The 23,478-nt window shown below is 35.2% G+C and overlaps 5 protein-coding genes across 7 annotated transcripts; 3 read left to right on the plus strand and 2 right to left on the minus strand.

The window, feature by feature from the left end:
- Positions 1 to 586: 586 nt before the first annotated feature.
- Positions 587 to 8,497, plus strand: LOC104765959 (uncharacterized). 2 transcript variants are annotated; one of them, XM_087502372.1, is made up of 21 exons: positions 622 to 753; positions 878 to 1,098; positions 1,188 to 1,276; positions 1,643 to 1,752; positions 1,862 to 1,916; positions 2,437 to 2,525; positions 2,756 to 2,822; positions 2,900 to 2,962; positions 3,181 to 3,348; positions 3,467 to 3,560; positions 3,644 to 3,723; positions 3,817 to 3,889; positions 3,993 to 4,036; positions 4,521 to 4,588; positions 5,071 to 5,153; positions 5,261 to 5,418; positions 5,498 to 6,803; positions 6,930 to 7,213; positions 7,458 to 7,670; positions 7,758 to 7,914; positions 8,006 to 8,497. In XM_087502372.1, exons 2-21 carry the CDS (start codon positions 987 to 989, stop codon positions 8,293 to 8,295), a joined length of 3,603 nt encoding a protein of 1,200 aa, XP_087358498.1. In that variant the 5' UTR covers positions 622 to 753; positions 878 to 986; the 3' UTR covers positions 8,296 to 8,497. The 2 variants fall into 2 exon arrangements, with proteins under 2 accessions (XP_087358497.1, XP_087358498.1); XM_087502371.1 differs by having other exon boundaries at positions 587 to 1,098.
- Positions 8,393 to 10,882, plus strand: LOC104765962 (pentatricopeptide repeat-containing protein At3g20730-like). Its single transcript, XM_010489758.2, has 2 exons — positions 8,393 to 9,225; positions 9,316 to 10,882. The coding sequence occupies exons 1-2, from the start codon at positions 8,580 to 8,582 to the stop codon at positions 10,386 to 10,388; spliced, it is 1,719 nt and encodes a 572-aa protein (XP_010488060.2). The 5' UTR covers positions 8,393 to 8,579; the 3' UTR covers positions 10,389 to 10,882.
- LOC104765961 (polycomb group protein FERTILIZATION-INDEPENDENT ENDOSPERM) lies at positions 10,336 to 14,464 on the minus strand. Its single transcript, XM_087502373.1, has 13 exons — positions 14,028 to 14,464; positions 12,593 to 12,658; positions 12,364 to 12,486; positions 12,168 to 12,248; positions 11,984 to 12,076; positions 11,780 to 11,855; positions 11,610 to 11,689; positions 11,449 to 11,520; positions 11,282 to 11,341; positions 11,100 to 11,196; positions 10,940 to 11,003; positions 10,783 to 10,842; positions 10,336 to 10,653 (listed from the first exon to the last, which is right to left on the minus strand). Exons 1-13 carry the CDS (start codon positions 14,202 to 14,204, stop codon positions 10,593 to 10,595), a joined length of 1,110 nt encoding a protein of 369 aa, XP_087358499.1. The 5' UTR covers positions 14,205 to 14,464; the 3' UTR covers positions 10,336 to 10,592.
- Positions 14,465 to 17,652: 3,188 nt separating this feature from the next.
- Positions 17,653 to 19,205, plus strand: LOC104765963 (GATA transcription factor 29-like). The gene is made up of 4 exons (XM_010489759.3): positions 17,653 to 17,800; positions 17,940 to 18,057; positions 18,398 to 18,931; positions 19,029 to 19,205. The coding sequence occupies exons 2-4, from the start codon at positions 17,947 to 17,949 to the stop codon at positions 19,098 to 19,100; spliced, it is 717 nt and encodes a 238-aa protein (XP_010488061.2). The 5' UTR covers positions 17,653 to 17,800; positions 17,940 to 17,946; the 3' UTR covers positions 19,101 to 19,205.
- Positions 19,206 to 20,179: 974 nt separating this feature from the next.
- On the minus strand, positions 20,180 to 23,107 carry LOC104765964 (non-structural maintenance of chromosomes element 4 homolog B-like). 2 transcript variants are annotated; one of them, XM_087500885.1, is made up of 7 exons: positions 22,199 to 23,107; positions 22,013 to 22,093; positions 21,636 to 21,894; positions 21,401 to 21,494; positions 20,971 to 21,181; positions 20,795 to 20,886; positions 20,180 to 20,694 (listed from the first exon to the last, which is right to left on the minus strand). In XM_087500885.1, the coding sequence occupies exons 1-7, from the start codon at positions 22,440 to 22,442 to the stop codon at positions 20,443 to 20,445; spliced, it is 1,233 nt and encodes a 410-aa protein (XP_087357011.1). In that variant the 5' UTR covers positions 22,443 to 23,107; the 3' UTR covers positions 20,180 to 20,442. The 2 variants fall into 2 exon arrangements, with proteins under 2 accessions (XP_087357011.1, XP_087357012.1); XM_087500886.1 differs by lacking the exons at positions 22,013 to 22,093; positions 22,199 to 23,107 and having other exon boundaries at positions 21,401 to 21,489; positions 21,636 to 21,770.
- Between the last annotated feature and the right edge of the window lie 371 nt (positions 23,108 to 23,478).

Genomic DNA, 23,478 nt, shown 5'->3' on the forward strand with positions numbered 1-23,478 from the left:
AACCTAATATAGTGACACAAATCCATCTCATTCTCATAAGATGTGACTAATTTTACTGAGGCGTTGATGGTTAGCTTCGATGCGGTAAATTTAATATACTTTGTTCCATAACATATTTCCCAAAATACAGTAGTGCGATGTTTGAAACAAAACAGTCTCTCTACTTCATCCGTTAATGGCTGAACATGATGAGGACTGAGTAGAGAAGATGAGACTTCTTGAATCAAAATCACACAAATCCCAAACTTAGACCATCTCCAATGGTTTTCCCTATTTTTTTTCTCTAGAATAAAAATTTCTATAATAGAGGTGAGTTTTAAATAAAGGAAAAAATAACAATCTCTGTTTTAGAGGTGAGAATAGAGGTGGGTTGGAGTAAAACTCATCCCTATTATAGAAGATCTCTATTATAGAGGTAAAAATAAAAGATCATTGGATGTAGATGCTCTTAGCGACGTTTGAGACCAAATCCTTGAGATGTTCGACTAAAGCCCAACCTCTATGATTTGAATTTCATCCATCATCCATTAATTAATGGCCGACATGATGGGGATAGTAAATACTAAATAGTAAATACTACACTACTACTCTTTCAAGGTCTCTCTAGCTACTTCAATAATTCTAACTAGTCGGTCATCTCTTCTTCACACGTGAACAGTCTCGCACGTGCCAGTCTTACATAACAACAATAATTAATTTTTGTTCTCTCATCTTCTCTTCTCCCATGAGAAGTTGAGAACACACATTTGATAAGTTACAGTCCTTTTTTTTTTTTCTTTTTTATTCTCTGAATTTATTATTTAGAGAAACAAAAGAATCTGTAAATGTCCTAAAGACTCAACATTTCTCGATTCCACGTCTTTGCTTTTTTCTACAGAAACCCAATTTCTCGGATCTGGGATCGTCGAATGAGCTGGAGCTGCTGTTGATTCCATCGTTTTGGTGTTTGTGATTTGGAATCACAGGATCGATCGATCGATCAGCAAATGGAGTCAATACTGGCACGAGCCTTGGAGTATACACTCAAGTATTGGCTTAAATCATTCACCAGAGATCAGTTCAAGCTTCAAGGCCGTACCGCTCAGCTTTCTAACTTAGGTCCCCTTTCTTCTCCGAGTTCTTTATCTTCATTGGGAATAAAAATGTCTTCTTTCTGATTTTAGATTTTTTTTTTGTGTGTTATGCAGACATTAATGGTGAGGCTATACACGCCAGTATGGGTTTGCCACCCGCACTTAGTGTGACTACTGCCAAAGTTGGAAAATTGGAAATCATGGTTTGTGTTTCAACTCCTTCCCCATTGTTTATCTGTGATTAATTGTTTTTAAATGGGGAATTGAGTATAAATTCATGTGAAATTGGGGATAGTAGCAGAGTCTGCACATCTTAGTCTACTTTTTTTTTTCTTGATTTTGAGATGGTTCGTTGAAAAAACTAAGGCCATAATCTTGAGTGCATATCTCTAGTTTTCACCTTTTCTACCAATTATATTTTAGGATTGCTAAGAACATGGCTTTGATTTGATGGAACTTGCTACTAAACTGAAAAAATTATTCTGGTTTCTGTTAACGTGTGTGATCTATCTTATTATTTTACAAGCATTGAATTTTGTTTTCCTTCTCTCATTTCCTCCTTCATACAGCTTCCATATGTCAGTAATGTACAAACTGAACCCGTAGTTGTGCAAATCGATAAACTCGATCTTGTTCTTGAAGAAAATCCTGATGCTGATGTGACAAAGGGTCCAAGCAGGTACTGAGTCCCTACTTCATCTGTTCTCCTTTCTGCCCAGTCTTAACTGTGAGGCTTTGTTTAATTTCCCAGAATATTATTGAGTCTTTCTATTTTTCTTTTCCTTTAGTGTTCAGTCTCCTACCGCCTCTGGAAAAAGTAATGGTTATGGATTCGCTGACAAGGTGTGGTATCTCTGCTACTTTGTTTGGTCAATATTTCAAAAATTTATCCCATAAAGCACAGAGGCATTACTAGTCTAGCCTCCTCTAATATTTACCATTTTGAGATTTCTGCAAACAAAACTGATAACTACCATGTGCCATTTTCTCCATATATAGAAGAATATAATTTTTATCTCCCCTTGAGATTATATTTCCTAAGGAAATGAGATAATGCTTTGTCCAATATATGTTTGTATTGTAAATTTCAGTATAGTAGGTAGGCTAAAAATGCAAGAATGAGGAAAATAGGCTGTATTTGCTGTGGTTTCGATCACTCTGTTGTTAGGTAGGTGGTTTTGAGCTTTGTTGATTAATTGTCTTTCTTGCACATTTGGTTGAAGACTAGTTATGCATATAATCCTTTTGTTTTGTCGTAGCAATGATGTCAGTTTGACTGAGTGATTTCTTTCTTCGGGTTTATAGTTATATTCATTTCCTATATATAGGTACTTGTGCAATGATCTTTTATTATCTCGATCAGATTGCAGATGGAATGACTTTACAAGTTAAGGTGGTCAATCTTCTTCTTGAAACTGGAGGCGGTGCTCACCGTGAAGGAGGGGCAGCCTGGTAAGTTGCTTTTACTGCACCCATTTTCAATCAATTTGAGATTTAGCTTCATGTCTGTTGGAATCTCGTTACTTAGGGTTCGTTTGATCCATAGTTCTGGTTGTTTTATAATTTATGCCTTTCACACTCCTACCTGACTAAAATTTCATTTTCGTTTTCCTCTACTCGGGGAATTTAAGTGCCCTGAGTTGTTGCTTACGTATGTCTAAGCTTTTATACTCTATATCTAGGGCTGCTCCGCTGGCATCTATTACAATACGTAACCTTGTTCTGTATACCACTAATGAGAGTTGGAAGGTGAGATTTGCGAGCAATGGTGTAAGAAAATTCTTTTCTGGAAGAATTAGTATTTCTGAATGAATTTTCATTTACAGGTTGTAAATCTGAAAGAAGCAAGGGACTTCTCTACTAACACAGGATTTATTTATTTGTTTAAGGTATTGATGCCACTCGTTAGCTAGTTTTCCTTGATATTATATTTTTGATGGCTCAAGATTGAGCATTCCGTTTCAACGAAAACAGTGCCAAATATCCATCTATTTCCATGGTGCTTGCTTTTAAAAGTACTTTATTCCTACCTGTTAATTTTTTTTGAAGATAATACTCCTGATGTGATTTGTTTTTCTACCTGTGATGCATATCCTTTCGTTATCAGAAACTTGAATGGGAAGCTTTATCAATTGATCTTCTACCACATCCTGATATGTTCACTGATGCTAATTTAGCCCGCTCTGAAGAAGCAAATCTTAGAGACGATGATGGTGCAAAACGAGTTTTCTTTGGAGGAGAACGCTTTTTAGAAGGAATTTCTGGCGAAGCATATGTAAACATTTGTATTCGATTCTCTTGTACTTGTATATATGATATTTAAGCAAAGTGCTTGAATGCATTAGATGTTTTGCTGCCTAATTCATTAGCCCTGATGGTTGCCTTTTGTTCAGATCACAGTTCAGAGAACAGCACTTAACAGTCCACTTGGGCTTGAAGTCCAGTTGCACATTCCAGAAGCTGTTTGTCCAGCCTTAAGTGAACCAGGTTTGAAAACATATTCTCTTAGTTTTCTGATAACAGGTTGATGTAGATGAATAACCAAGTCTACTCGTTATTCTTCTTTACAGGGTTGCGAGCTCTTCTCCGCTTTCTAACTGGGATGTACTTATGCCTAAACCGAGGAGATGTGGATCCAAAATCTCAGCAGGTCTTAAATTTCAAACTTTCGATGGATCTTTATTAAGGAAACGATTTACTTTAATTCTTTTTTTCTCACCCTTTAATGGTATGCCTCCACCAGTCTGCTGAAGCAGCAGGACGCTCTCTTGTCTCCGTTCTTGTGGACCATGTATTTCTTTGCATTAAAGATGCTGGTTAGTTGATTTGACTCACCTCATGCTAGCTAAGAGTGGGGTCTTGCATGAAATCATTATTCTCGTTCTTGGGTTTAACATTTACCATCTTTCTACGTTTCAGAATTCCAACTGGAACTACTAATGCAGTCACTCCTTTTTTCTCGAGTACGTTCTCACTGATTCTTAGAATTTGATCTAGTAACTAGCATGATTTTGTTTCCTGCATTCACATTATGCACTATGAAACTTTCTTATTTCTGGGAAATCGTAAACCAAATTTTAGGAACTCTTGTTCTTATGATTTTATTGCAAGTGTGAGTATGAGTTGGAACAAGATACAAAAGATCTATAATGAAATCGTATCTCGGGCAATGTTTCACAAAGAAATTAGGGATTTGGACCAGATTTGCTCCCTCATCAAAGTAGTTTCATGGTAAACAAATCTTTAAAATGACTAATGGATAGAATGGGTTTGACCACTAACTTGGTTGTCTCAAGCTCTATATATCTTTTCCCTTCATGTTATGTTCACTATAAAGTTTATTGCCCTCAGATGATTTAATGATCTTCAGTACGCTTAGCATCTTAATGAATTATATCTTGTTATGTGGTTCTGAAATCTGATATCACTTGGCATATATACGTGCAGGCCTGTGTTTCGGACGGAGAATCAGCTAACTACTTGACCAAGATTTTGATTGGGGGGCTATTTTTAAGGTGAACATGCTTATGTCGGGATAAATAGTAAAACTCCTGATTAGAGTAATCTGTTTATAGCCTTTTTAAAGTTCTGACTATGCTACCGATCATCATATCAATAGTATTCTTTGCAATTTTTCTAGAATGAACTCTGAGCACTTTGTAATTTCTGTTGATCTTCAGAGCATTATGTTTGTCGTAGTTGCAATTTGCATAGTCAGGATCTTCGTTTCTGTTGGCGCTTTTGAAACCTTTATCCAATTACCTTGTGTTTAATAGATTGCAGAAGCCAAAATTTTACTTGATAGTGTATGTCATACGATATAAATAGAAAAGAGTTGTGGAAACTTCAAAGAAACTACTTAGTACTCTATTTATGGTGTTCTTTTGAAGCTAGCATTTGCTGGTTATCTTTTTTTATAACGTTTATATAATTTCCTTGTAACTGCGTTGGTTCACAAATTTAAAATAAGAGTTCTTGCATAATGGTTTCAATTCAGGGATGCTTTTTCGCGCTTACCTTGTGCTCTAGTGCAACCATCCATGAAAGCTACTGCTGAAGACCTTGCAGTTCCCGACTTTGGTATTTACAATCCTGGCTGTATATTACAAAGATTCTTTTATTGTGATCCTCTCAGTTGCTAAAACATTTTCATGCTGATTAATTTTCCTTCCATATATTTGGGACAGCCAAGAATTTTTGCCCTCTCATATATCCATTGGACAACGGCCCGTGGCAAATAGTTCAGGATGTACCCTTGATCTCCCTACATTCTCTTCAGGTCAAGCCATCCCCAAAACCCCCACACTTTTTCTCAAAGACAGTTATCCAGTGCCAACCACTCATGGTATGTGTATATAACGTAAAGATCAAAATTTACTCTTTTTAACAAATCCTCACCATTTTCTTCTTCTATCCTTTCTCAGGTTCATCTTCAGGAAGAAGCTTGTTTAAGAATATCTTCTTTTCTGGCTGATGGCATTGTTGTGAATCCTGGTGATGTTTTGCCCGATAACTCTGTTAACTCTCTTCTTTTCACCCTGAGGGAGTTAGATGTCTCTGTTCCATTAGACATGAGTAATTTGGAAGATTCAGCAATCAAAGAAAACCTTTCCGTAAAAAATTCCTTCGTTGGGGCAAGCCTTCATATTGAAAACTTATCCTTTGCGGAGTCACCTACCCTAAAAGTTCGGCTACTAAACCTGGAGAAGGATCCTGCGTGCTTCTCTCTTTGGCCAGGACAGCCTATTGACGCCAGCCAAAAGAAATGGACAGCTGGAGCCTCACATTTTAGTTTGGCTTTGGAAACATCTCCCAACTCAACTGAACTTCAGAGCTCTCGTGGTCCGGAAATGGGTTTGTGGAATTGTGTTGAAGGAAAAGACATGTCTATTGAAGTTGCTATGGTATCTGCTGATGGAAAGCCACTGGTAATAATTCCTCCTCCTGGTGGTATCGTTCGCATAGGAGTTGCTTGTGAGCAATATATTTCGCATGCTTCAGTGGAGCAGTTATTTTTTGTTCTGGACCTCTATTCTTACTTTGGTAAGGTCAGTGAAAAGATTTCAATTGTTAAAGAAAGCAAACGCCAGAATACTGTTTCTTTGACTGGAGGGTTGTTGGAGAAAGTTCCTAGTGATACTGCTGTGAAATTGGCTTTGAAGGATCTGCAGCTTAAGTTTCTTGAGTCTTCCTTTACTAGTACTCAGGACATGCCACTCGTTCAATTTCTTGGCAAAGATCTTTCTGTGAAGGTAACTCATAGAACCCTTGGTGGCGCTATTGCAGTATCCTCCAACATATACTGGGAAAACATTGAGGTAGATTGTGTAGATACGGACGTACAACATGAACATGAGAATAGCTGGAATGGTCACTTAGTTAGCTGTAATGGGTCTACCCCACTGAGGCGTGTTTTTTGGGTTGTCAACGGAAGACATGATGGGCAAAGTGGCAGCACTCTTATGACACCTTTTCTGGACATAAGCATAACACATGTGATTCCCCTGAGTGAAAAGGATATGGAGTGCCACAGTGTAAGCATCGTGGCTTGTATTTCAGGTGTACGCCTAGGAGGAGGAATGAGCTATGCTGAAGCTCTATTACACAGATTCGGAATTTTGAATCATGATGGCGGTCCAGGAGAGGGTCTGTCTAGAGGATTAGAGCATTTATCTTCTGGACCTTTGTCAAAACTTTTCAAAGCATCTATAGTTGATGACAGGAAAAAGGGTACTGAAAAAACCCATCTTGATTGTTTACATTTCATATAGTTCATGTGACAGTATCCTCTGTACAGATTGTTCTTGTTTACAGCTTCTAGTTTCGCTAACCACTGTTGCTAATATATTCATCTAGATGGAACTCCAGGAAACTGGAATGGCGATGGTTTCCAACATTTGGGAAGGCCAGATGACATTGATGTCTCTGTTGAGTTAAGAGACTGGTTGTTTGCTTTGGAGGGCAGAGAAGGTGTTGGCACACAAATTCTGAATAATGAAGATATTGGAAGAGAAGAGAGGTGTTGGCACACAAATTTCCGTACTTTCCGAGTAATAGCCAAGAGTACACCGAAGAATGTGGATCCAAATGGGACAGAAAATAAGTATGATGCTCACAAGTATCCTGTGGACTCAATAATTGTAAGTATCTGTACTCCCTATTTCTCCACAGCTCAATTTCTTACCCTAAACTCTCTGAGGTTAATGATAACCTTCACTTTGAAGGAGAGAGAGTTTTGTGGTGTCTTAGAAAAACCATATGTAACTCTCAGAGCAACTTTATCTTTCTGGTGTCTTACAAAATAACATTCTTGAATGCCATAAGCGTTGTGGACCTTTATGTATTACTTAGCCTTTTAAATTTTATTTGTGAAATGCATTATAGGTCAGTGTTGAAGGTCTACAGACAGTGAAGCCTCAAATGCAGAAAGGGACTGATTCTTGTAATGGTTTGCCTACAAATGGAGTTTACGAAAATGGTCACGTGCATGGAGGTGTAAACATTGAAGCGAATATTGTGGCATCGGATGACAAATCTGTTCATGATGACTCATTAAACTGGGTGGCAGAAAGTCTGAAATTCTCTGTTAAGCAACCTGTAAGTGAAGCTGATCTCATTGCTCTTTGCTTCTTTCTTTTTTAAAGTAGTTTTTGTAATAGGGGTTTTTGTCCTTTGTGCTGCAAGGTTGAGGCAGTTGTTACAAAGGACGAGTTGCAACATTTGTCATTCTTGTGCAAATCTGAGGTTGATGCAATGGGAAGGATAGTCGCAGGGGTTTTACGTGTGCTGAAGCTTGAAGAATCTATTGGCCAGGCGACGCTAAATCAACTAAGCAACCTTGGTATACTTATCTCAAACTCCTCTGCATCTATTTTATAAATAGTTTCAACTTTTGCCTTTTTGGCTTATAACTCTATGTCTCGTTGTTGCAGGAAGTGAAGGTTTTGACAAGATGTTCTCTCCAAAAGCGAGCAGAGCAGGAAGTCCCAAAATCTCACCTTTTGCTGCATCATCAGACTCTATGAGAGAAATCTCGTCACGTACAAACCTAGAATCTACCATTACTTCCATTGAAGAAGCGTCGATGGAGTTAGAAGCCAAGTGTTCAGCTCTAGTTTCTGATCTCAGCGATTCAGAATCTTCCGCGAATCACGCCAACGAGCTCAAGCAAAAACTCGAGACTTTGCAGAGCTTAATGGCTACATTACGAACCCAAATCTGAAATTTTTATACTCACAAGAAGAAGTGAAGAAGGCAAACTAATTCTTTAATGTATATAGCCCCCCATATATATATAGAGATGTGAGAATCACTACTTGAAGCGCGGGAAATTTTGTATCTTTTATTGGAAACGAAACTTGTGTATGCATAACAAAAAAGGAACTGTCTTTTTGAATTGAAAAGTCTGAGAAATTTTGCAGAAATTTTTTTTTACGTTCTTCGTGATTGATTTTGAGTCCATTGAATCAAAAGGGATCACTTTATAGTCTCTACAGTTGTTGGATAATGCTGGCTGCTTATGGGGAGAGTTTAGTTGTTTCGAAACCTTACTTGTTAAGTCCATCTTTGTACCTCAAAGCTCTTAAATTATGCAGCTTTCAAATCGTCAAGAAACAACTTCTGTTGATCCATGGGGATACGGTTACAAATGGGTTCGGATCCAATCTCCAGTTGAACAATACGTTGATAGATTTGTACTCGAAACAGGGAGATATGAAACACGCACGTAAGCTGTTTGATAGAATTCCTAAGAGAGATGTGGTTTCTTGGACAGTTATGATCTCGGGGTTTTCTCGATGTGGATATCACAAGGACGCGTTGCTGTTGTTCAAACAGATGCACCAGGAAGGCGTTAAGGCTAATCGGCACACTTACGGGAGTGTTTTGAAGTCGTGCAAAGATTTGAGATGTCTTAAAGAAGGGATGCAGATACAAGGTTGTGTGGAGAAAGGGAGATTTGCAGGGAACTTAGTTGTGAAGAGTGTATTGCTTTCTCTTTATGCCAGGTTTGGAAAGATGAAGGAAGTTCATCTTCTGTTTGATTCAATGAACAAAAGGGATTTGGTTTCTTGGAATGCAATGATTGATGGATACACCGCTAATGCTTGTGCAGATACTTCGTTTAGTCTGTTTCAGTTAATGCTCTCCGAAGGTGAACTACTTGTTTTTATTCTTCCCACATATTTCAAAACCTTTTTGACTCAGTTTGGTTAAATGGGTTCTTGTGTTGTTTCTGTGCTAGGGAAGAAGCCAGACTGTTTCACCTTTGGAAGCCTCTTGAGAGCTTCTATAGTTGTTAAGTGTCTTGATATAGTCGGTGAATTACATGGATTAGCGATCAAGCTGGGTTTTGGAAGATCTAGTGCACTGATTAGGTCTCTGATTGATGCATATGTGAAGTGTGGTAGCATTGCCAATGCTTGGAAGCTATACGAGGGCACGACAAAAAAAGACTTAATCTCTTGCACTGCTATAATTACAGGTTTCACACAGCAGACAAAGTGTAGAAGTGATGATGCCTTTGATATCTTCAAAGAGATGATACGGATGAAAACAAAGATGGACGAAGTTGTAGTATCCTCTATGCTTAAAATATGCACCAACATGGCATCTGTAACCATTGGAAGACAAATCCATGGTTTCGCCTTAAAATCCTCCCAAGTCAGATTTGATGTTGCTTTGGGTAACTCGCTAATAGATATGTATGCAAAGTCTGGAGAACTTGAGGATGCAGTCCTTGCTTTTGAAGAGATAAAAGAGAAAGATGTGAGATCATGGACCTCTCTGATTGCAGGATATGGAAGACACGGAACTATTCAGAAAGCATTTGATCTTTATAACAGAATGGAGCATGAAGGGATCAAACCGAATGACGTTACATTTCTTTCTCTCCTCTCTACTTGTAGCCATACAGGACAAACCGAACTAGGCTGGAAGATTTTTAACACAATGATCAACAAGCACGGTATCGAAGCTCGAGAAGAGCACTTATCTTGCATCATAGATATGCTTGCACGTGGTGGCTACCTGGAAGAAGCTTATGAACTGATAAGAAGTAAAGAGGGTATTACAAATCTTAGCTCATCAACATGGGGATCTTTTTTTGATGCGTGCAAGCGCCATGGGAACGTGCAGCTCGGTAAAGTAGCAGCCTCACAGCTTCTGAGTATGGAACCGAAGAAACCAGTCAATTATATAAATTTGGCCGGCGTATATGCAGCTAATGGAGCATGGGACAATGCTTTGAAGACTAGAAAGCTAATGAAGGAAAGTGGCTCCTGCAACAAAGCTCCAGGATACAGCCTTGTGCATTGAACAGACGAGAACAAGTGAAAATTTCATAGAGGGTTTACAAAGTGGTTCAAATGTTGACGTTTACAAGGCTATAGGGAGCATCTCAAGGTTTCAGGGCGTAGAGACAAACTATTGCAAATAAAACCATATAAGAGTTACAACAAAAGAATGGAGATCTCATTTCTCAGCACTCCTAATTCATCAATTCCTACAAGAATCAGACCGCTACTTGTTAATCATGTCCCAGCGCCATATAGTCCCGTCCTCGCAGCAAGCAAGAATTGTGCTACAATATCATGGAAGAAACAGAGTACGTCAGAATCCAATGTTTGGTTTCATTTACAGTAAATTATAGAGTCATAAATAAAATTATGAAGTTTTCAGTGCATTTGGTGAGAGAGAAGATGGATTATACCTTCCATCGACAGACATGGCGGTTTGCCTGATTACAGACTTTGATTGATTGTGTGATAACCTATATGGCAACAAATAATTACGTCAAGACTACAAACAAAGACACACCAAAGCTAAGCTTGATCATTTGACTAAATCTGAATCCGAAATTAACGTACTTTGTAATCAAAACAGGAGGACAAGTTTTTAAATCCCAGACATAAATCTTTCCTTCCTGATTACCTGATACCAAACCAACGAGGAATTTGTCACAAAATGAATAAGAAATGTTCAATAAGTATATACTGCAAATTTGTATCTAGTGAGCTCTCTGATCACCTATTGCGACAGAATTGAAATGGAGGTCATAAGAAAACTTGATAAACCAAATATCGCACATCGGAACCGGGTATCTTAGCATAACATCAGAAGTACCCTGCAAACCACAGAAAGTTCAATCTGTAAAAGATGTGATGAAATGAATGAATCTGGTTCTGTTGACGCAGAAAAGAGATCCTTACCTCTCCAGGGGAATTCTCTTTCAGTTGTGGTTCCCACAACACGATCTCGTTGTCCACACTCTAAAATCAGATAGAACACACAAGAGTAAGTGTCTTAATATTACACCTATCCGCTATTGACTTATTCCACCAAATGAAATGATCTTAACCATCATTGACTGACTAACCTTTGAAAGAATAAAATCACCAAACCAACGGTTACAATCTACATAATTCGTATGAACTGAAGCTGTAAATACCTATCATAGAAGTAATGTTATCAACAAAGGCCATGAATAATTGTATACCACTTGTTGTTATACAAGACAAGGGAAAACAAAATACTCACAGGGAATTGGACAAACTTCGTGGGAAATTTTGAAGGATCATCAGTCCATGTGAACGACTTCTCGACATATGTCCAAAACTCTAAAGACAGCCAAAGAATAAGATGATCATGCAAACGAACCACAAGCCATTGTTCTCAAAAGGGTTCCTTACAAATGTGCTTGATCGTACCTTTCATTGACCATATTTTAATAGTGGTATCCATACCACAACTAGCAAAACGGTAAATATCAGAAGGGTGAAAATCCTACAATTTTCAAGATAAAATGGTTATTCTTAACATGTGACTCTCTATATACTAAACGAAATTAACTGAGTCAGATTGTAGTTATCTTTCTTATCATTTAAGGGAGTATAAAAACCATATTGGCTCACCACACTTAGAACTTCGTAGCGATGACCTCCAGCTCCAGCAAATATCAGAATACATATTCCAGTTTCAATGTTCCACAAGCGAACAGATTCATCCTGATACCAGTTAAACATAAGAGCTCTTAATCATCAGCAAATAAATAAATGTCAGGATATTTTAGAAAGAAAAGAAAGCCAAGAGGTGTACCTTGCTAGCAGTAATCACAAGTTGAGGCTTCAAAGGTTGTGTTCTGATTTCGTTTACTGAATCTCCATGGCCCACAAGGCTCTGCACATATGTGAGCACAGATTATACAAGAAAGAAATAGAATCATTTCCTAGGATACATAGAACATCCATAAATTCTCCATGTCATTCAAAAGCTTATAGAATTGCAATAATACCTTATGAATCCTTTCATTGTTGACGTCAATGACTCGGATTATGCCTTTTACTCCTCCAGCAGCAACATATGGGTTCCCATTAACGCCACACGCCCAACTTACAGTGTAAAATGATTCTTCCTTCTGATCTCCAGAACACATAGACATACACTCAAATGGCCTCAATGAAATATAACTTCTTTTAACTCATGGAAGAGATATTAAATCTATAATATGTATACTTCCTTACATCCTCATCAGTATAAGATTGCAATGCAGATATGGCTCCATCTTCAAGACAATTGTACAGAGTAATCTACATAATAAGAGATACACCAATGGCACTAATGAGATATATGACCCAGCTCAGTAGATATTAGATGAAAGAACCATTGGTTAAAACTTTATGGGGAACTCAAGAATATTGTTAACTAGTATTGCACACCATAAAATCACTCAATTGACAATTACACAGAAACTAGGGAAAATCACATTAAGCTACCAAACAACCTTACTGCAGAAACAAAAAAAAACTGTTAAAACCACTGCATTAAAAAGAGAATGGACCTAAGTAAGCATATAACATTACAAATTAACTCTACAAATTTCCCATTGGTTTTCAAAAATGAAACCGGAAAACTTTCGAATGGTATAACTGCTGATGAGACTAAATAACTATCACCAAAAAAATAATTCAACTGAAAATTCAGTTGGAACTGAGAGAGAAGGAAACATTTGCAATTAGTTAAGAAATAAAATCACATTGAGCAACTGAACGACCTTACTGCAGAGAAGGAAACCAGTATTAGGAATACCACATTAGAAAGAGGATGAAACAAAATCAAAGTGTATAAGATTATATAATGAACCAAAGAACTTTCTCATGGTATCAAAGCCCACAAATCCCAAACAGGTATCGACCGAAGACCACAGAGTCCATAGAGGATGAAACCTAATCAAGTATAGAAGGTTACGAATTAACTCCACTCATTTCCGATTGGTTTTTAAACGGAAGCCGGGAAGTTTCACACGACATCAAAGCCCACTACGCCCAAACTACCCACAGAAGAGAAGTGAGCCAAAGGAGTAAACTAGGAACCGTCATTGAAAACAAGAAAGAACAATCAAGTGTATAAGGCAACCAAGTCACTCCAACTAAATTAGAAAGGCTTAAAATAAGCAGACCAAGTAAAAATGAGCAAAGTATTATCAGCTATATTTAGTTGCACAAAATCTCCAATATCTTGCACAAAATCTCCAATATCAGAAAGGTTTAAAATAAAATCATTGAATGAGCAAAGTATCATCAGCTATATTAGGAACTCTCATTGAAAACAATGTAAAGCAATCAAGTATAAAAAGGTAACCAATTCAGTCACTCCAACTAGTTTTAAAATAAAAAAGACATAGCATTCACGAAATCTCCAATACCATACATAATGCTTAAAAAACTAGACACTTCATAAATCATTGATGGCCGTTTCAAAAGGAACACTTAGATAAGCACAACTAAGAAGAAAAAGTTTCAATTTTTAAATCTCACACAAGGCTAGAAATCCAGAATAAGACACAAAAGGAAAGTACCTATTATTGCAAATCAATCCCAGTCAAGAAAAAAAAAAAAAAAAAAAAAAACCCCAAAATTGAAACCTTTTGATTCCGAATTGAAAAGTTGAAACCTTTACCCGATTACCACCACCGGTGACGAAGACACTGAAGAATCGAGAATCGAGGAAGTTAAAAACAACAGCATACAAAGGCTTCTTCCCTTCTTGGATCCTGTTCGTCACTTTGTACGTATTCTTGTTCGATGGATTCAAAGACCCAACAAGTGACTCGTTCCCAAAAACTATCTTCGACATTCAAAATTCGAAATCTCTTAACTCTCTTTCTCTCTCTCTCTCTCTCTCTCTCTCTCTCTTACTCGCTGGCACAGCTAATCTAAAAGCTCGCTCATGCAACAAACCAACCACAACGGGTCTTTTGAAATTTTCGATTATACACACAAAATTTGCGTGTTATTATTACTGTAACCGAAGCTTTGTGACCTGACGACAAAATTTTATTTTGGACCCTGACACAAATTTCTACCTGTTATAAAAAAGAATAAATTGGTAAATATGAACGTTATGCTGAAAAATATATATATTATAGATTCTTTTTGATTGGTATCATCGAAATTTACCTATTTGTTTTCTCTAAAAGACTAAAAAAAAACTCTTGAAGGTACGAATGAATTTTTTTAAGTGCAATGATAAGTAAAAACCTCTATATATTAATATCCAGCTCACATTTTATTGATTTATAAAGCTATTATTTATAGAGAAATTTCCTAATTTTTTAAAAATTAATACCTAATGAAAATTAGTTTTTCTGCTAATATTTATAGTTTCCTAATTTTATAAAAATTAATACCTAATGAAATTAATTTTTTCTGCTAATATTTATAGTTTCCTAATTTTTTTGTTTTTAGTTTTTTGATGTAAATATTTTTGATGAAATAAGAAAAGATTATAGATGAGTTCAACTAAATAAGAATGGCAATTTAAAAATAACAAACAACACTATGGTCATATTTACTTAAATTGTCTTAAGGTATATCTAAATAAGTTTATAAAATTAGTAATTTATGATAATAATAGGATCACATGTTTACATAGGATTTCAATAATAAATACTCTCATTTTTCCACTTTATAAGATCTTTTAGGTGAAAACCCAAAATTTAAGAAACCATAAATATTTTAATAAAAAAAATATTGAATATTTATTTTTAAAATTTTAACCAATAGAAAAAACATGCATAATACTAATTGTCATACACACTGCAGAACATAAATTATGCATAGTAATATGAGAAAAATTTAATAATATAGAACACAAAAAAAAAATTAAAACATCATATAAATGGAACAAAAAGAGTATTATCTTATTAATTTATAATAATTATTAATTTATACTAAGTATTAATTTATAGATGTTTTATGTAAAATTAGTCTCTCCGTAGTTCTTACCTATAAATTCTAACTAAAATGGTTTGATAATCATGATGATAATGTATTGAACATCCCTCAAACAAGTGAATCAAGGTTCACCATTGACAAGATTGATAGTAGAATTCATATCTATAAGAAGTTGGACGGGCATTCAAAAATTGAAAAGTTAATTTATATATATGTTGATTTAATGTAAATAAATAAAATTATAGTGCGTTTCGTAATTTAAATCAAAGCAGTTTACAACTATACATTGACGAAAAATAAAGGGTCTACCGGTAACCATTAGAAGAACAAAAAAAATGAATAAAAAAAACAATACAAAATAGAATAAACTGTTTTTGAGAAATGAAAGGAAAATCTGCACAGAATAAACTAAATAGTAAATGGTAACCAAACAATAAAAATATATTTTTAAATATAGTAAATATTAAATAAATCAAATTCAATACTAATACTAATACTACTTCTAATGTATATACAATGAATTTTTCATTGTTTTAAAAATTGTAAATTAAATTTTAAATATGTCATATTAAATATTAATATTTAATATTAACCTACAATACAATTTTAAAGGTAATTTAAAAAAATTTTAGTTTTTATTTATGATATAAATATGAGTTTTTTAAATTTATTTTACTATTCATATATGGTTTTCAAATAGCCTTAAGATTAGTTCAACATGAAATTCATATCAAAATTATTTTTTCTGTCAATACATTATAAAAATATGAAAATTATTATATTAGAAAATTGAATATTATTAATAAACTTATTTTTTATTTTTTTAAAATATAAAAACGAATTTTAATATTTGTTCTTTTTGTTCCTCATCAATTTTGGGGAAGAACACTTTTGTTCTATTGTTCCTTATTTTTTTTAGAATGTAGAGGAATGTAAAGGAAAAATTATTACTGTCAAATGGTAAAAAAATTGTGGAATAGAGAGGAATATGACATTCCTCCTTGTTCTTTTCCTAAAATGTAGTCACCAATTGAAGCCAAAGTTTCCAATTGTACAAATTGCAAATTTTCAAACTAGTAATAACATAAAGCAGTTACAGATGATTTTTAGGTCGTTAACTAAATTATGACGTGTGGATATAATGCATCGATTGAAATCTTTTTAGAAGATGTAAACGATCAATCTGACTTGTGACTTCTCATAAAAAACTACTCCCTCTTTCTCACATAGTTAGATGTTTAGGATTTTACACACATATTAAGACAGAGGGAATATATGATTAATTTTGTTTTCTCATGATTTTTTTATTTTATTTATGATCTGTCATGATTTATTTTTCTGATACTTTTTTACTTTCCCACTTTCCTACTCCATACACTCTACAACATCAGTAATTATTAAAACAAAAATATATTAAAAATATTCAGAATATCAATCTTTGAGAGACAAAAATTATTTTCTAAAACATCAAACTATGTGAGATAGAGGGAGTAATATGGATGATTTTTAGGTAGTTAACTAAATTACGACGCGTGGACATAATGTATCGATTGAAATCTTTTTAGAGGATGCTAACGATCAATCTGACATCTCATAAAAAACCTAATATGTGATGAGTCCAACACGGACAGTTTCCATCATTTGAAAATTGACAATAGGATCTGGATCACTCCGCAAATGAAAAATTGGGTTAAATTTGTCATACAATGATTGAATTGGGTATTGTACTCACTAAAAACTTAGAAGCTACTATATAGTCTTATAAATAATCTTTTTAAAAAAATCTGATAAATACTAAATACTTATCATGAACAACATTTTCAATAGCTTGCACTTCATAACTTTTTCAATTGTTATATAATTCTTATTCAAAAATTAAGTAAATTTTTTTTGCAAAATTTTAAATAATAATAATGAACGACGACTAATAGTAAATCTATGTCTATACAAAGAATATAAATTGACTCTAAATTATTTGGAAGAAATAAAAGTTTAGGATGAGATACGAATAAAATTACTGAATAATTTCGTATAAAAAAATCCTACCACATCTATAAATCACTCCACTTCATATCATCAAATTCACTACAAAAAATTTCACTCAAGAGAACAAAAAATTATATTTAAGGAAAAAGAGTCTCTAGCTGTAAGTTCTGATCTCCCTCTCAGTCTTCTCATGTTATTTCCATGGTTTGGTCCTAAAGAGATTTTACCGTTTTCAATATTTAATGTATTTTTTTCTCAAAATTAAGCTAGATTTGTCATGTAGCAATCATGATTTGACGATAATCACATTTCTCATGCCTTGTTGTTGCTCTCTAAATACGTGTGTACATATACATGTAAACGTTCATATATTTATCAATGTGTATAAATATAGGCACCAAAGCAACACACGATCTCTACAAGATTAGGGGATCGATTAGTTTCAGATCTGAAGAAAAAAAGAAAAAAACTTAAATTTCTTGATCGATTTGCTTAATCCTTTGCTTTGCAGTAAGTGTTTTAAACACATATAGTGTATTATGCCCTATTCATATCTTATGTTTTCTGTTTATATATATATTATCCTCAGAAAATTCATAGAAATATTGTAAGAAATTTATACTGTTTTTGTTTTCTTCAAATTTTATAGAGTGAAAATGGAGAACGAGTTGGACTTAACACTGAAGTTGGGTTTGCCGAATTCGACTGCTGTTGAGACACATCTGAGCTTAAACACTTCCACCACCACTTCAACCATCACTGATCAGGTCTTATTTCATTCATTTATTCATAATTATTTTTATTTTTTTCACTATAATTGATTGATGTGGGCATGAATAAATATGGAAAAATCTTCAATCGTAGAGATCTCTTCTTCTTTAATATATTTGCTTTTGAAGAAAATGGACTAGTTCCAAGCTTATATCATACACATGTTTTTTTTTTTAAAAAAATTCATTGAACTTTTCTTAAATTCATTAATTGGAAAGACCAAAAAAAAACGCTAACATTTCTGTCTTAAGCTCTTAATGCTAAAAACACTAATTGGAGGAAAAAAAACATTAAAACCTTATCACATAAATTACTTACGTAACAAACAAAAAATAGGGAACCATCAACACCAACGTCGTCGTGGACGGTGGCCGTGGAGATCACAACAACAACAACGAAGGCAGCCGCGGAGGCATCAGCAACGACGGCGGTGAGGTTTTTAACCTACGTCGGTCTCTTCGGGGAGATCATGAAGTGATCAACGACCAAGGTGCAAGAAGCAACGTGGACATGAATATAAGAGTCTACAATTACATCTTTCAACAGTTCGTCGGCGTCCCTAACACCTTGAACGTCGGTCCTTATCCGATGCCTCCGTCTCCGAGATCGACACCGGCTCTGGCCGTGACTCCTGAGTTTGTTCTGATCGACGTTCCCGCTAGGAGAGCTAGTCGTAACAACACTGAGTTGATGGCCAACGCTTGGAACGAGACCCCGAGTGCTCACGCGAAGCGGCTTCGCGGTTGCGATGGCTACTACCGCGGCGGAAGGGGTGGCGGAAGGGGTGAAGGGACGTTGAGGAAGTGTACGAACGTGAATTGTAACGCACTTACCACTCCTATGTGGCGAAGGGGTCCTCTTGGTCCTAAGGTGATTAATTAGTCTTTAATTTTTTTTAAGTAAGTAAATTAATCAGGTTTGAATTATTTAATTACTAATCACTGAATTGGTAAATGTGTGTTTTCAGAGTTTGTGCAATGCTTGTGGGATCAAGTTCAGGAAGGAGGAAGAGAGGAAATCCAAAAGGAACCGAGAGTGATTGTAGTTGGAAAACTATTTTATCATTATAAATTTATAATTAAGCAATTGTAATTTTAAGGTCGCTCATTTGCAAAGCTTATATAATATTCATGAATTTGTGGTTTTTTCATTTATTTATTTATAATATTCATACTGCAGTGAACTGTTACATATCAAAAGTATATTATTCGCACACAATTGTACACAGGCACAAATATTGTTTGGTTCATACTTTTTGGCAGATTTCAATATTAGAATATATAAAAACTTGGAGAAATGAATACATTTTTTCATTCATTCAAATAATTGTATATTTGATATCGAAAGAAATATTGTTTATTTTTTTCTCCAAATAAATATGCTAGTGCAGAAATGCTATATTTTATTTTCCTTTTCTTTTTTTTTTTTTATATAAAAAAGTCTGTGTAAAATCATATACATCTACCAGAATATATTTAGTAGTCTAAAATAAATTCGATAGAATAATATTTTATTAAAAACCAATAGAATAATATCTTCATAAATTATGAAAATGGTGATTATGTATAGAATTAAATACTAAATAAATTCCAAAATCTAGTGACGATGTTACAACTGTAAAGCAAAGACAAGTAAGTTTCTGAACGTTGTTTTTTTTGTTTTTTTACTAACAATAAAGATTAAAGGCTATTTTTCTCTAAAACCGATGTAAATGGTTTTCCTCGTTTGTGTTCGATATGTTGCATGTGAGACAAGTCGAACAAGACAGTATCGATTTATTATATAAATGCAAAACCAACCCATAGTATTATTAGAGAAAAGTGTTACATTAAAAAAAAGATTACTTTTACATATTGCCAAGCTTTCGGTAATTACAAGGAGCCTCACTACATTATGGGAGAAATTATGTAAATATGTAATGCTTTGAGGATATTCGTGCAAAATTTTGGGATTAGCCATTATGTGAATAAATAAAATCGTCAGGGTTAAGAGAATAGATGACTAAATGATTTGCACCATGGAAAGAACCATTATGGTCGTAGGAACTAGTCGTCGGGATTTAATTAACCACTGGTGAGTATATGACATGCATTATAGAAAGAACATTTGGACAATAGATTAACTATTATCTGATCAAAAGTGAAATTTACTAAAACTCAAAAGAACAATAATAATTAAAACCACGAGTTAAGGAGGAAGATGGTCCTAATTAACTTTCTAAACCTAACATCAATCAAAATAACAATCCTAACCAGAAACAATCCATTAAGATATTTGCCAACCACATAAATGATGCTTCCTACCAAATCGAAACCACAGGTTAAAAGTTGCTATGTACCCTAATGGATTAGTTAAAAGACTTGTCAATTCAGGAACCATCTTCACAAGTGAGTCTTCCTAAGCTTGCATTCCCGGCGATTTTCACTATCTTCATTGTCGCCTTCAATGTCAGTAGAATCTTCCACAACTGTTTCTTCTTGACTCGCCAAACCTTGCTTCCTCGACAGGTTTCTTATTGGCGTCGTATGAGAATCTTGTGAGAGCTTCGATGGCAAGTCACAAGTAGATGAAACGACTTCTGTTTCCCTGTGTGGCATCAGCTCCTCTCCCACTGCCACCATTTTGTTCATTGGCTATGCAACAACAACAGTCACAAAATTCCAAACTCATTAGAGCTAATTAATTAATACACCACTAAGAGAATTATTGAAATAAAACTAATTAAATCTGCACCTCCCAATCTTTGTAATCAAATCTAAGTACATAATGGTTGTGAACGACCTCCCCTGACATCACCAGGTTCGCAGCAGGAGCATTCCTCGGCTCTAAGGACAAAACAGGAAAGCAAGATAACTGTATATAAACCATAAATCAAATACCAAAACAAGACAAGAAAAGGTCAATCTTACCAACAAAATGAGAACCACTTTGATCAACATTGATCTCAACTCGTCCATCTTTCACCAAGAATGATAGTGCAAACACATTCTCTACTGTCTGAGCAAATGATTTCCTATTGAGCACCAAATTTTCAATCTTGACACGTTTATTTTTCCGCAAGATGTTAAACATTGTTGCCATGTTTTTGTCTGTATCAGTTTTCTTTTCAGTATTATCAACCTGAAAGGATATGAAAAGTAGCCAAATCAGTACTGACTGATACATCAAACCAATTACAAACAAAGTAATATAGAAAGAGATTTTAAAACATCAAGCATGCAATTACACGCAGCTTAATTAGTATGCAGAGTAAATCAAAAGATGCATAAACTTGGAAACCACACAGTCAAATTTGCTCCAGAGACTAAAGATTACTGAAACTTGAAAAACATTACTCACCTCCTCTGGCCTAACCCCTGCACCAGGCTTTGTACGTTTTCTGTTGCCCACTGACCTTTTCCTTTGTTTCAATTCAGTATCCATAGGACCTATCCTAAAAGAGATACAAAATAAAACAAAAAGAACAATAATTAAAACCAATTAGTTCAGATCCCTAACATTAAGCACTTAGCTTGTAATGTGAGAGAGAGAGAGAGAGAGAGAGAGAGAGAGAGAGAGAGAGAGAGTAACTCACATTGTTGAACAACCACATGATACCAAAACCGTAGAGCAGACAGCAAAGCCAAGGTCTTTCCAATTCATCGACACTAGCCTATTTTCTTCATCAGCATCGATTCTTAAAGAAGTTTTCCCAAAACCATTGATCAAGGCATTAACAAACTCAGCTGGAGAAACACCACCATGAGCAGATTGAGATTTCACCGATGAAACCACGCTATCCACTAAATCCAAAAGCGCCTCCGCGTCAGCAACTTGCTCTCTAGGCTTCCGAACTGCAAAAAATAGAACAATTGTGACACCACCAAATAAAAGACTTATAATCAGTACAAAATAAGAAACATCTCCTCTAATTTTAAGACCAAGGCATATAAAGAAACAGAATACAATTACCTTTTTGGTGCAAATTCTCAACCTCATTAATGATACGGTTGAACTTGTCAGAATCAACTTTGGTCAAATCATCTTTAGCATCTATATATACACCAAACCAAAACACAGTTATGTCAGAAAGACAGATAAAAAAAAAAAAAAAACACAAACACACAAAAGTAGAAAGAAGCGAGAGACAGTAAGTACCTTTAATCTCGTGGGTAAGAGCTAGGTATTGAGATCTTATAGCTCTACGATCATCAATTCCTTGTTCTTCCCCCTCCTGAATCGGCGGCTCTTGAGACCGTGGTACTGAAGCAGTTACGCTTTTACTCTGCTTCTCCTTTTTCACGATCTTAGGTCTCTCCGCCGACGACGACGGCTCATCGGCTTCTCTTCTTCTGCTGCGATCTCCGGTCGATTCCGCTTCCCGCTTCACCGAGTTTCTCATGATGATCGTCTCAGGGAAAAAAAAAGAAACTGAGAAACAAAACGTGGAAGAGGTTATAAATTAAACCCTAAAGGCGGCGAAAAGATGAAGAGACGTCGATGATTTTTCCCGCTGTAAAATAAAGATAAAAAGGAAATTGGTATTTTTATAGAGTTCTCGTGCCCTCGAAGTCTTTTGACCACATTATTTTGTTGACTTCCCAAAGTACATAAAAAAAAGATATAATAAGCAAAACTATGTAACAATTTTTTAATTTTTTGGTATCAAATGTTTAAGTAAATGTTAATTACTTATAAGGAAAAAAACCCTAATCCAAGACGATCATGATATCTAACACTGTCGCTTCCAACACCAACCAATGAGAGTAGTGACGTGATCTCTCCAAGGCAAATAATCATTCTACTGTACGTGATCCTATCATTGGTTCACGCTCACTGAGAATCGTTTGTTCGAAATCCTGTTTCCTTCTTCAGCGTGAGCCATGCTCTGCTGCTCTCATGGTTGGTCCCGATCGAGATCTATTTCGTTGGTGGGTACTACAGTCAACATGTGGATCCTTGATTCACGGTCTGGAAAGTTGCGTCAGGGTCCAAAGTATGCCAGTGGCTCGCTATTTCATAGGTGTAGGGGACTAGTTGATGGGACGATTTACGTGTTTAGAGGATGTGAGGAGTTATGACCAAGTGATAAGTTTATGATCCGAGAGATGGTACATGTGACAAGGTTGAGACACCATGTGAGCACTGTTGCAATAAATGTGTGTGGTGTGTGATAGATAATGTGATACTATATTTATAACTCTCCTCTTGTGATTGGAGAAATTGTTAATAGTTTGAAACTTGACAAGTATTGTGCTATATATATATATCAAAGTCGCAATGCGTGAACATATAGAATGGAAAGTTGGTGATTTTTAGGCAACGTTCTTGGGAAGTAAAGAAGAAGAGGGACATTTGTTGTGTAATAATCATAGAAGTGGAGCAGAGATTTTTAGTACTCCTTCCATTTCATAATATAGGATGTTTAGAGAAGTATT

The sequence above is a fragment of the Camelina sativa genome, chromosome 19 (assembly GCF_030686135.1).
Source record: "Camelina sativa cultivar CO46 ecotype springtype chromosome 19, ASM3068613v1".
Classification (NCBI taxonomy): domain Eukaryota; kingdom Viridiplantae; phylum Streptophyta; class Magnoliopsida; order Brassicales; family Brassicaceae; genus Camelina; species Camelina sativa.

Bases quoted from the DNA above. Each gene is read 5' to 3' on its own strand.
- LOC104765959 (XM_087502371.1), top strand. From the start codon at position 987: ATGGAGTCAATACTGGCACGAGCCTTGGAGTATACACTCAAGTATTGG. The intron at 1,277-1,642 runs GTTTGTGTTTCA...TCCTTCATACAG, and splicing joins TTGGAAAATTGGAAATCATG to CTTCCATATGTCAGTAATGT. The intron at 2,526-2,755 runs GTAAGTTGCTTT...CTCTATATCTAG, and splicing joins CGTGAAGGAGGGGCAGCCTG to GGCTGCTCCGCTGGCATCTA.
- LOC104765962 (XM_010489758.2), top strand. From the start codon at position 8,580: ATGCTGGCTGCTTATGGGGAGAGTTTAGTTGTTTCGAAACCTTACTTG. The intron at 9,226-9,315 runs GTGAACTACTTG...TTTCTGTGCTAG, and splicing joins TCAGTTAATGCTCTCCGAAG to GGAAGAAGCCAGACTGTTTC.
- LOC104765961 (XM_087502373.1), bottom strand. From the start codon at position 14,204: ATGTCGAAGATAGTTTTTGGGAACGAGTCACTTGTTGGGTCTTTGAAT. The intron at 12,249-12,363 runs GTATTATTGCAA...ACATATGTGCAG, and splicing joins ACAATGAAAGGATTCATAAG to AGCCTTGTGGGCCATGGAGA. The intron at 10,843-10,939 runs GTACGTTAATTT...GTTGCCATATAG, and splicing joins CCTCCTGTTTTGATTACAAA to GTTATCACACAATCAATCAA.
- LOC104765963 (XM_010489759.3), top strand. From the start codon at position 17,947: ATGGAGAACGAGTTGGACTTAACACTGAAGTTGGGTTTGCCGAATTCG. The intron at 18,058-18,397 runs GTCTTATTTCAT...AACAAAAAATAG, and splicing joins CTTCAACCATCACTGATCAG to GGAACCATCAACACCAACGT. The intron at 18,932-19,028 runs GTGATTAATTAG...GTGTGTTTTCAG, and splicing joins GGGGTCCTCTTGGTCCTAAG to AGTTTGTGCAATGCTTGTGG.
- LOC104765964 (XM_087500885.1), bottom strand. From the start codon at position 22,442: ATGAGAAACTCGGTGAAGCGGGAAGCGGAATCGACCGGAGATCGCAGC. The intron at 22,094-22,198 runs GTACTTACTGTC...GTGTATATATAG, and splicing joins TCTTACCCACGAGATTAAAG to ATGCTAAAGATGATTTGACC. The intron at 21,182-21,400 runs GTGAGTAATGTT...ATATCCTTTCAG, and splicing joins CAGGGGTTAGGCCAGAGGAG to GTTGATAATACTGAAAAGAA.